The sequence below is a fragment of the Mya arenaria genome, chromosome 3 (assembly GCF_026914265.1).
Source record: "Mya arenaria isolate MELC-2E11 chromosome 3, ASM2691426v1".
Taxonomy (NCBI): Eukaryota; Metazoa; Mollusca; class Bivalvia; order Myida; family Myidae; genus Mya; species Mya arenaria.
In genome coordinates, this window is record NC_069124.1 from 84,146,280 (window position 1) to 84,159,276 (window position 12,997).

General features: G+C 38.5%; 1 protein-coding gene across 1 annotated transcript; it reads left to right on the forward strand.

The window, feature by feature from the left end:
• The first annotated feature begins 6,938 nt into the window (after positions 1-6,938).
• Positions 6,939-11,905, forward strand: LOC128226487 (solute carrier family 4 member 11-like). Its single transcript, XM_052936379.1, has 3 exons — positions 6,939-7,091; positions 8,783-8,952; positions 9,736-11,905. Exons 1-3 carry the CDS (start codon positions 6,948-6,950, stop codon positions 9,794-9,796), a joined length of 375 nt encoding a protein of 124 aa, XP_052792339.1. The 5' UTR covers positions 6,939-6,947; the 3' UTR covers positions 9,797-11,905.
• The last annotated feature ends 1,092 nt before the right edge of the window (positions 11,906-12,997 follow it).

The following is a 12,997-nucleotide window of genomic DNA, read 5'->3' on the forward strand; positions in this document are numbered from 1 at the left end:
CGGGCTTCCATAATATTTAACATGGTATTCTTTGCTACTAAGATAGTGTTACGTTGTTATCTGATCGTAATGGTATCCCCTCAGGCAAAAGCGCCATTAAAATTAATTGAAATGAATGAGTTGAACAAGTTCATTTCCATTTTACTAAACTTTTAAACGAATGAAAGGTTTTGGGGTCCAAAATTCGCTTATAACAAGAGGTTTTGTGAACTATGAAAGGCGCTTAGGTAAAATTGAAGCAATATTCTGAAACAAATTACGTTTTGTCATGAAACTGTTAATACATGTATGTCTGTCTCTCTGACATAGTCGCCCCTTGTTTCATCGTGACATCGGGGTCCGTTTGGTCACTTGTTTGATGGTTGTTTTATAATCAACGTTGGATGTGCTCACTTTGTTTAAAAGTTACACTCGATAAAGTAAATTTGAACCAATTTTAACTTTATTTATAAATAAGCCACTATGTACATGGGAAAACTTTATCGTTGTGAAGCCCGCTGTGCGTAAATTATGTGATCTCATGTGAATGCAAAACATGTAATCTAAGTATAATTAGAATGTTTTAAGCCGATAATGGATGTCAATGTCAATAAAACCCCACATACAGTTAGATAAAAACATATTTCGCGACCCTTCAATATATAATTGTATAACCGGAAACCAATTAAAGGCAATTCGGACACCTTTCACAACTAAGTACGGTATCACCTAGTTCATCTCGCGAATACCTCATGGCCGATTCCGTTTCGTTTCAGATTACGTGGTAACTATTATACAATATTAATGTAAAATGGACCGCTGACGTCATACAATTGGTAAGTGCGACTTCCTATTTTCACAACGCGGCTTGCTATTTTCACAACGGCGAAAACTTGTCGCGAGTAAACATTATTACCTTTGTTCAATAAAACACATTTAAATCGCCTTAAAATATTGAATGGTAATGAAACATGTTCGGTATAATATAAGAAATATAACACACCACTTTGGGTCATATGGCATTATAAGGACCGGTCAGTCAGCCCCCGAAGGTGAATGGACCGAGGCGTTAATTCTGCAGCGTTAATGCATATACGCAAGCAGGCGGGTAATTAGCGAGTGGGTACCAGGGCTAATGCATATACGGATACACGCGGGTAATTGGCGAGTGGCTACCAGGGCTAATGCATATACGGATACACGCAGGTAATTGGCGAGTGGCTACCAGGGCTAATGCATATACGGATACACGCAGGTAATTGGCTAGTGGGTACCAGGGGTAAATGCATATACGGATACACGCGGGTAATTGGCGAGTGGGTAACAGGGTTAATGCATATATGGATACACGCAGGTAATTGACGAGTGGGTACCAGGGTTAATGCATATACGAATACACGCAGGTAATTGGCGAGTGGCTACCAGGGCTAATGCATATACGGATAGGCGCGGGTAATTGGCGAGTGGCTACCAGGGCTAATGCATATACGGATACACGCAGGTAATTGGCGAGTGGCTACCAGGGCTAATGCATATACGGATACACGCAGGTAATTGGCTAGTGGGTACCAGGGGTAAATGCATATACGGATACACGCGGGTAATTGGCGAGTGGGTAACAGGGTTAATGCATATATGGATACACGCAGGTAATTGACGAGTGGGTACCAGGGTTAATGCATATACGAATACACGCAGGTAATTGGCGAGTGGCTACCAGGGCTAATGCATATACGGATAGGCGCGGGTAATTGGCGAGTGGCTACCAGGGCTAATGCATATACGGATACACGCAGGTAATTGGCGAGTGGCTACCAGGGCTAATGCATATACGGATACACGCGGGTAATTGGCGAGTGGGTACCAGGGTTAATGCATATACGAATACACGCAGGTAATTGACGAGTGGGTACCAGGGTTAATGCATATACGAATACACGCAGGTAATTGGCGAGTGGCTACCAGGGGTAAATGCATATACAGATAGGCGCGGGTAATTGGCGAGTGGTTACCAGGGTTGATGCATATACGGATACACTCGGGTAATTGACGAGTGGGTACCTGAGTTGATGCATATACGGATACACTCGGGTAATTTGCGAGTGGGTCCCAGGGGTAAATGCACATACGGATACGCGCGGGTAATTGGCGAGTGGGTACCTGGGTAAATGCGTATACGGAAACACGCGGGTAATTAGCGAGTGGGTACCAGGGTTAATGCATATACGGATACGCGCAGGTACTTGACAGGTGGGTACCAGGGTCAATGCATATATGGATACAAGCGGCTAATTGACGAGCGGGTACCAGGGTTAATGCATATACGGATACAAGCGGATTATTAGCGAGTTGGTACCAGGGTTAATGCATATACAGATACACGCGGTTAATTGACGAGTGGGTAGCAGGGTTAATGCATATACGGATGCACGCGGATAATTAGCGAGTGGGTACCAGGGTTAATGCATATACGGATAAACGCGGGTCATTGGCGAGTGGGTACCAGGACTAATGCATATACGGATACACGTGGGAAATTGGCGAGTGGGTACCAGGGTTAATGCATATACGAATACGCGCTGGTAATTGGCAAGTGGGTACCAGGGTGAATGTTTATACGAATACGCGCGGGAAATTGACAGGTGGGTACTAGGGTTAATGAATAGACTGATACGCGCGGGTTATTGGCGAGTGGGTACCAGGGTTAATGCATATACGGATACGCACGGGTAATTGGCGAGTGGGTACCAGGGCTAAATGCATATACGGATAGGCGCAGGAAATTGGCGAGTGGTTACCAGGGTTGATGCATATACGGATACACGCGGGTAATTGGCGAGTGGGTACCAGGGTTAATGAAAATACGGATACAATCGGGTAATTGGCGAGTGGGTACCAGGGTTGATGCATATACGGATACACGCGGGTAATTGGCGAGTGGATACCAGGGTTGATGCATATACGGATACACGCGGGTCATTGGCGAGTGGGTACCAGGGTTGATGCATATACGGATACACTCGGGTAATTGGCGAGTGTGTACCAGGGTTGATGCATATACGGATACGCGTGTGTAATTGGCGAGTGGGTGCCAGGGATAAATGCACATACGGATACGCGCGGGTAATTGACGAGTGGGTACCACCATGGTTGTTGCACATACGGATACACGCAGGTAATTGGCGAGTGGGTAACAGAGTTAATGCATGAACGGATACACTCGGGTAATTGGCGAGTGGTTCCTGGGTTGATGCATATACGGATACACGCGGGTAATTGACAGGTGGGTACCATGGTAAATGCATATACGGAAACACGCGGGTAATTAGCGAGTGGGTACCAGGGTTAATGCATATACGGATACGCGCAGGTACTTGACAGGTGGGTACCACGGTTAATGCATATATGGATACACGCGGGTAATTGACGAGTGCGTACCAGGGTTAATGCATATACGGATACACGCGGGTAATTGGAGAGTGGGTACCTGGGTTAATGGTACCAGTGTTAATGCATATACGGATACACGCGGGTAATTGGAGAGTGGGTACCAGGGTAAATGGTACCAGTGTTAATGCATATACGGATACACGCGGGTTATTGGTGAGTGGGTACCAGTGTTAATGCAAATACGGATACACGTGGGTAATTGGAGAGTGGGTACCAGGGTTAATGGTATCAGGATCAATGCATATACGGATACACGTGGGTAATTGACGAGTGGGTACCAGGGCTAATGCATTTACGGATACACTCGCGTAATTGACGAGTGGGTAACAGAGTTGATGCATAAACGGGTACACGCGGGTAATTGACAAGTGGGTACCAGGGTGAATGCATATACGGGTACACGCGGGTAGTTGACGAGTGGATACCAGGGTTAATGCATATACGGAAGCAGGCGGGTCATTGGCAATTGGGCACCAGGGTTAATGCATATACGGATACACGCCGGTGTCTGGCGAGTGGTTACCAGCGTTAATGCATATACGGAAGCAGGCGGGTAACTGGCGAGTGGGTTCCTGGGTAAATGCATATACGGATACACGCGGGTAATGGCGACTGGGTACCAGGGTTAATGGTATCAGGATTAATGCATATACGGATACACGCGGGTAATTGACGAGTGGGTACCAGGGGTCATGCATATACGGACACTGTATTTTAGCCGTACATGTCCTACTGGCGAAAGCCTAAATGTCTTTGGTAGCACATGTTTCAAACTGTTTCTTATTTTATCAAAATACGATCTCCTCAGAACAAAATATATTTCAATATACGTTTTTTATGTTGTATTTTTAAAATCTTATTTTGCGAAAAAAAACTTCAGTAAATTTAACTATTTTGCGAAAATAACTTTAGCTTCGTATTTTAGCCATACCGTTTTTACCTGATGATAAGCGTAAAAATGATAAGGGTGTTTTATCTATGATGATATTGAGTTATGCTGCCAAATTGTGAGATGGTCTTGAACAACTGTTTGAAGTATGAATTTAATTGAAAGAAGTTTAACCATAATTTTTATTTAGGATAATATGGAGTAATGCAGCCTTATTGTGTGATGGTCCTGAACTGTTTAAAGTACTATGTGAATTGAATGAAGGGTATTGACGTAATTAGTGGAAATCCCAACTTGCCCTAAAACTTTAACTGTTCACAGTTTAATGTGCCCTAAAACATTAACCTTTTAGTTCCCAAGTCAGTCAGGGGCTATAATTTGTATCTAGGATGATATGGAGTTATTCAACCTAATTTGGTGATGGTCTTGAACAACTGCTTGAAGTATGAATTGAATTAAATCAAGGGTATTGAAGTTGTGAATGAAAATCCCAACTTGACCTAAAACTTCAACCAAATATTTTAAGTCGATCAAGGACCATAATTTGTATTTAGGATAATATGGAGTAGTGCAACCTAATAGTTCGATGGACCTGAACAACTGTTTGAAGTATGAATTTGATTGAATAAAGAGTATTGAAGTAATAAGTGAAAATCCCAGGTTGCCCTATAACTTTGACCGGACGCCGACGACGGGGCGAGTAGTATAGCCCTCCTCATTCATCGAATAGTCGAACTAAAAATATACAGAACTCCCTGATCAGCTGCTGTATATAATGGACAGTCAGGTGCAAAGCCAGGGCCAATTTGGGATTACGCAGATCGATGACAGACAGCTTATTCACCCCTTCACCCCCTACCCCCTTCTGTTTTTATTTCAAATTCGTGTGTTTTGGTATGGCAAACACTTTGACCTATTAAAATTTCATTACGAAAGTGCGTATTTGCGTACAGTCAGCTACGCGACAGTGGTTTGTAAAAAAATGATCAACTTTTGGCCTTAATTGTACTTAAATGCTCATAAATGCAATGGACATTAATCCAGGACCATAGCTAGCCCTCTATTCATGTGTGTTCATAATTGTGTAAGGGGAGCGGGGCATGCCCCCTCGGAAAGATTTGAAAGCCATGGTGCACTCTGGTGCATTTTGGGCATTTTGGGCATTTTGAGGTGCTTTATTTAGTACTGAAAAATGGATAGTTTTAGGATCATGTAGTCAAATACGCATACTGCAACTTTGGCTGATTTATTCTTTTTAAATTGTCATATTCATGTGGATTCAGGCGCGTACTCGCGTATAGGCAGCTACGAGTCATTATCATAATATGGTTGCAAACTAAACTTTGTAAAGGATTGCATGTCTTTTTTATTACAACCGCTAGGCAGTAATACAATGTTTACATAATGCTAGATTTTTGTGATAATTGCAGTTTCAGCACACATATATGACATCCTCAAGTGGTTTGGCGCTCAATCTAGTCCATTTATAAACACTAAGATCGAGTCTTTTCACGATGTTTAGCAGTCCGTGCCATTCACTCAATAGTGAATACAGCGCAATTAATCATCGCTGCTAGTGTTCCATATTTTTACAATATACCTTAAGCTTTTCAATGCAAATGTTGTAACCAAACACTTCGGCGTTTCAGTGTCAGTGTTTCTTCAGGAAAAGACATCAAAATGAAAGAAAATATCTTATATTAGACTTAGGATGGGCAGGTGCTGGTCAGTGAATAGAGTTAACAATAAAGACAGTCTGATTTATAATCATTATTATGAAAGTGTTTTTGAAAATAAATTGTTATTTTTTTGCATAAACATGTCCTTTACGATTGTTGTGGCTAGGACTAATGAAACCAAATGATCACAGGAATTGGAGACATTTCGGACTTAACAATTCCTGTGAATCAAATTACATGTTTTGGAAATGTTTATGTAGTTCTAGTTCTGATCGGTATGTCTGGCCCTGGGTATACCAATAAAAGTAATTTATTTCAAGTTTTCCCAAGAGTATCATAGTCCACCTGAAATGGCCTTCAACGAGTCTTTTGACGATGTTATATCTATGCTGTCCTGAACGCTCATAATTGTAGCTAAACAGTACAATTAACTAAAGGCCCTAAATCGCACACTTGTGTATTTTTTTAGAATTTAAACATTCCGTTCCATGGAATATCCAACTTTTGACAAAAGGGATACGTTAATTGGGGTCTTCGAAAACAATTATACATTGATAATGTTATATTTACTATGGAAAAACAGTGAATCCTGATATGTTTTTTATTTACATAATCGTCAAAATCTTCAGACGCTCCATGTCAAGCCCCAAAATGATGGATGGTGCGATAACCCTATCGCCCGGTACCCGGTATCACTTTCCGACACCGGATTAGGTGACATATAATCAGATGACAGATCTCGGTATGGCATGCTATTTATTGCCTAATAAAAGTATGGTTATCGGCTAAAGATCCCTGGAGTTGTCGGTATATTGCATTTGTTCTGTTTTATCTGGTTTGTTTAAAAGTTTGAGTTATAAAGCCATAACTGTTTTTGTGAAGTGTAAACTAATACAATATACAATATATGCATGTAGCTAGGTATTTCATTAGTCATCTTTTCGAGCATCATGATTGGTCTGTCACTGCTCTTCATGTCTGTGCTAGCGTACATCCCAACCCCCGTCCTCTACGGCCTTTTCCTCTACATTGCTGTCACAGCCCTTGACGGAAACCAGATGTTTGAGAGAGTACTTCTTCTTATCACAGAACAGGTAGATTCATTAGCATTTGTCAGACAAAAGAAACATTTCGATTTTGCGATTGGTATCTATCTGTAAGACCTACATGGACCGTTTTTTGGAAACTACAGCGCCATTTGGCGACTTAAGTTATGTATGCTTCATGTATAACATTGGTACGTGTAGACAAATTTATTACAAACTATCATACAAATACCGTAAATGACTGGGTATTAGACGCACTTTTTTCCCTCAGATTTTGATGCAAAAAAATGCCTGCGTATAATACCCAGTAACAATTTTTTTAACTTTTTTTCTGAGGTCAATTTCAAGCCTAGAGTTTGTTTAGATTTATGTAGAAAGGGATGTTACTCACGTCATATTGATCGAGTATATACGGGTTAAAACGGCAGTTGAAGATTGGGATACGGTATATCGTAAGACGTTTATAATTTCAACAAAAATATTTTTCGATTAAAGTTACCGTAATTCACCTAAGAGTTTGGACACTCTAAATATTTGGACACCCATAATTATTTCCCAAAATAATTTATTTTGCGTACTTAATTTTCGGACACCCAAAGGACATCAATCATAACTTTCATAGTTACCAAGTTTCACAGACGAAGATTATTGATTTTTATCAATGCCTGGCTAGATTACCTAACCGTATACACCACTGTGACAATTTAATTAGTTACTACCCATCCTAAACGATTTATTGCCTGTTGAAAAGGAAGTGTGATATATTTATTTGAGGATTAAACAAACAACAAGGGCAGTCAAGGGAGTAAGAAAACATCGACATGGCATGTTTGTAAAACGATCTGCCAATAAGCTTTCAAACTTGTACCACACGACTATATGAAGCAATAATGGTACAGTTATACATTAATCCTGCATAGCAATGTCCATGCTCTCCACGAGATCCTCGTGGGTATAACTGTAAGTTATGTGACGTCACACAGTGTGACTCTTTGATCTGAAGCCGATAGAATGTGTTTATTCAGTTCAGTGCATGTATAAAATGGTGTTTTAATTAACTTCATGAAGGATTTACACTTATAGGCGTAATAAATAAGTTTATGACTATTGATTACAACGGATAAATTAATAAGTGGTAAAAAGCAAACATGTAAATAAAATGTAAAAATGATAATTTTCTATGTATTCGGAGGGAGAAAAAAATAATTAATTTATGGTGTCCGAACTCTTGTGAATTACGGTATTCAATATTATTTTGAATAATAAATTGAATTAAACAATAATCAAACTTACATATAAAAAAGCAAAGTTGGGCACTGTCAAAATATTTTTTGCATAACAACTTTTCATTCTCGACAGTATGGTTGTATGGTTTTAAAGATAACCATCGCCATTTTCACGAAAAAAAAATTTTTTTTGTCACTGTCAACAAACATGGTGGCTGAAAATGCCGGACAATTTTGACATTTTTTCTATGCGTCTTTTAACCAAAAACATAGATTAAAAGTTTTTTTCTCGGATTTTTCACAGATTTTTTTTCCTGCGTCTAATACCCCCTATCGTCTTATACCCAGTCATTTACGGTAGAGAACTTCATCCTTTGTAGCAGTCCAGTGAGCCTTGACTGTTTGTAAAACAATTGTTAAGAATATATGAGTACATGTTGTCCTAAGGTTGTTACCTTTATATAACCAAACCTTTATAGGCACATGATTGTATGTTTATGTTTGTTATTTCAGTCAGCATACCCTCCCAACCACTATATCCGGCGCGTACCCCAGCGTATGATGCACTTCTTCACGCTCCTGCAGCTCGTACAGCTGTTGGTCCTGTGTGGGTTTGGCTTTGCTCCATATCCGTACCTCAAGATGTTTTTCCCCGTCCTCATCTTCCTCCTCATACCTCTAAGGTACGCACATATTCAACAACAATATTGGAGTAACTTAAGATTGTTACTATTTTGTCCATTTACAGAATAATCCAGATTTTGGTAGTAAAAAGATGAGGACCTTTCAAATGTTCATTAAATTTCATCTCGCGTCATATGAAAAAGATATTTTCCAAAAAGTCGTACCGTAATCAAAATTAAACAAACAAAAAAATCTCAAAATTTCTTGAAAATGGATAAATCAGATTTCTTAAACTCTTTAGGATGACTAAGTCAGAACAACTGACAATAATTTATTTAAGAAATGAATTGCGAGGTTGATGTCATTATCGGGGTATGAATGGAATTGGGCTGGTGTGTGGAGTCCGAAGGAATTTGATAGAACTTTAAATACACACTTCCCAGTAAATAAGATTAAGGTCAATCTAGAAAAGATTGATTTGGTCGGGTACTGGTGTCTGCCTTTCATTGACGATGTCACCATCACAATGTTTATGCATTGAATTAGTAGTTGGAAAAAAGGATTAAACAGTCTAGTCACACTTATTCAGTCAGTTTTATGAAGTTTTGTAGAACTTTCTGAATGTTTAATGACCTGATTTACATATTCATAACTGTTCAACCAATGGAGAGATTGACTTGTCATATAATCCTTGGAATAAAGTGCACATGGATGTGAATTCGATGCATTCTTTTGTTAAACAAAGTAGGTAATTATCAATGGCGGTCATAATTCTACTTAGCATTAAATCAGTTAAAGCTGTTTGGTATAGCTACATTGTTATGTTATTGGTTACTTTTTAGACAAAAGGTGATTCCCAAGATCATCCAACAGAAATACCTGAGGGCCATGGACAGTCACTAACAGCGACCAGTTGTTGTTGTTGTTGTTGTTGTTTCCAATGGAAACGATTGTGCACTTGTTACTCATAGGACATGCAATTCCCTAGCAACATGCTGGCAATTCACTGTGATGACTTGTGTTTTATCTACAAAATATCATTTGTTATAAGGTATTTTATATTCAAATAAGATTGTGGTTATTGTTTCATTAGCCGTAGTGTTAAATGTTGATTCCTGCTGACTCCATATATTTGGTAGCATTTGGCATCATAGCTTTCTGAAAAACTAATATGTAAAATAAATTATCAAAAACACAACAGATAAAGAAGTCGCAGTTTGTATTTCAGAGTTTTCTTTCATCCGAAATCAGAACTGACCAAATTTTCAAGGTCAAAACAGTGTGTTTGCAATATTCTTATCAGTATAATATTAATATATATCCCTCCTTTACACATTTAACCATTTCAAATGATACCAAAACAATAGGAGATTGCCAGGCATCAAAGTTTCACATTATCCCGCACCGGATTCCTTGAATTGTATGTAGATGTTTATTGTTGTATAGTATTTTGTAAAATTTGAAGCATACTATTTTCCCTTTTTTCTTACAGTCTTCTGCTTAAACACTTACTAACAAAATACAAAAATGACGAATGAAATTTCAGACAAGTTAAGCATATATCACCAGAAATGACTGAATATATTTTAAGCTAATCAATCAACAAAAATATCGGTCTTTGTCACTTTATTATTTATATTTGTGTCTAATAAGGTGTTGTGAATTCCAATATACTGTACTTCAAAACATGCGTTGGATTTTGTCTGCCTTGTCAGTGTACCAGTAATCAAAATGCCATCAATATCTTTATTTGTTAGTACATATGGGTAACAGTTTCCATGACATTTGCATTGTTGCTAATCTATTTGCATTGTTGCTGATCAGGTAATGTTATGTGTTAATACAGTTGATGCTGCATAATGTAGATGTTAAATCCATTCCATTGTATTATTATATATATGTAATTTGTGTATGTTCAGTTTACATTATTTTTATAGAACTTGTAATTTCAAACTAAAGAATTATCTTTATGCAAGTCTTTCATTTTCCAAAGAATGTAATAATTTTTTATTTTGTTGTTTTTACTTAAATTTTATGTGTTCATTATCAACTATGAGTAGTTTATTTGAATTCCCATTTGGATATTTTAATTGATGATGACAAGTCTTGTTAGTTTGTATTCCAATTATGTGAAGGAGTAGATCAGCTTAATTTAAGCTCTACTGGCTCAAGGTCTGAAGAGCTTTTGCCATGACATGGTGTCTGTCGTCTGTCTGTTAACATGCTTGTGAACATGTTACAGTCTTCAGTTTTTATTGTATCTCAATTAAACTTATACAGTAGTTAGATATCCATGAGAGCTGGGTTCCTTAATTAAACCAACCATATCCACCCAGGCATGACTGGATTATGGCCCTTGAAATGCTACAGCCTTAGCAAAAGTGTTTTCTAAGGGAGACAACTTTGTACAGAGTGTTGTGTATGTTTTGTTTAATTGTAGCGGACCTTTGAGAAACATGGTTTACTGATTGCTTCCCTTTGACTGTGAGTAAAAAAAAAGGTCATGCCAGTAGAGTATAGGACCTCATGGGCCTCTTGTAGGAGTAACACTATCAAAATTAAATGTGAATTGCCAGTATTTTTTAACAAAACATTGTATGTTGTATATAGATATGTGTCATTGTTTAGTATAAAATACAGCTATATTTTTGTTTATATATATTTTTATTATTACAAAAGCCGTATGCCAAAATAATACTTCCATCAGATTATGTTGAAACAGATATGTTTTTCTCTGACATTACAGGAAATCTTCACATGAAGGCAAAGAAGGACACAATAGTGTTTGTTTTTAGATGGTGTGTTTTAGATGACATGTTTTTAGATAACGTGTTTTGAGCTTCACATTCTGCAATTTCATGTTTTCAAACTTCATTCTACAAATGTTATTTTATCAGGATGTTCAGGTTCTCAGAAAATGTGTAGCAACCTCTTAGCAATGTTAACATTGAACATGTTATGGATGTCATGTATTTGCATTTCATTCAAGTATGAATAAAGTACTGGTACTGATTTTGTTAAAAAACACCTTGATTATTATTAATAGCCATCTCCCGTAATCTTTGAGCTTGTTCCGCGAAAGACAATATAATCAGATAGTCGAAATGTCCTCAGATGAGCTATGCTGTGACCTTTTGACCTACTGTCTTACTTTTAGAGCTACAGCGATGAAATATGGACCATGCTACTGGTTTGCAAACAAATATCAATGTTGTGCCTTGATGACCTTTACCATTACAACATTTGACAATACTTGATCAAAGTTAAATCCAAAGTTGCCTTTCCATAAATAATACCCTCATTCATTCTCATAAATAACAAGGGTTTAAACCTCAGCCAGCTAAGCAATTAAGGGCGATCATGGCCCTCTTGCTGCTCTTTATTTCAACTAAAAACAAGTGATATAACCTATTTTGCAATCTGTAATGGCCAAAAACGTGTGTGTATTTTTATTTTTGTAAAACCTGTTTAATTATTATATTAGCAATAAAGTGATTTTGAGCTTACCTGAGCACCAATTGCTCAATGTGAGCTATTTAGATCGGTCTATGTCCGGTGTCCCATGTCCATTTTTATGCCCCAGAAGGTGGGCATATTAAAATCGCACCGTCCTTCCGTGTGTCCAGCTCAATAACTCGTGTCTGGGCTGTAACTTTCCCTTGTATGGACAGATATTAAAATAACTTGCCACATGTGTTCCACATACCAAGGCGACGTGTCATGTGCAAGACCCGTGTCCCTACCTCTAAGGTCAAGGTCACACTTAGTGTTTATTCACAATGGAGTGCTGCATATAAGGACATAGAGTATAGGTTGTCATGTCCGGGCTGTAACTTTCCCTTGTATGGACAGATTTTGAAATAACTTGCCACATGTGTTCCACATACCAAGGCGACGTGTCATGTGCAAGACCCGTGTCCCTACCTCTAAGGTCAAGGTCACACTTAGTGTTTATTCACAATGGAGTGCTGCATATAAGGACATAGAGTATAGGTTGTTGTGTCCGGGCTGTAACTTTCCCTTGTATGGACAGATTTTAAAATAACTTGCCACATGTGTTCCACATACCAAGGCAACGTGTAGCCTGCAAGACCCGTGTCCCTA

Bases quoted from the DNA above. Each gene is read 5' to 3' on its own strand.
- LOC128226487 (XM_052936379.1), top strand. From the start codon at position 6,948: ATGATTGGTCTGTCACTGCTCTTCATGTCTGTGCTAGCGTACATCCCA. The intron at 7,092-8,782 runs GTAGATTCATTA...TTGTTATTTCAG, and splicing joins TTCTTCTTATCACAGAACAG to TCAGCATACCCTCCCAACCA. The intron at 8,953-9,735 runs GTACGCACATAT...GTTACTTTTTAG, and splicing joins TTCCTCCTCATACCTCTAAG to ACAAAAGGTGATTCCCAAGA.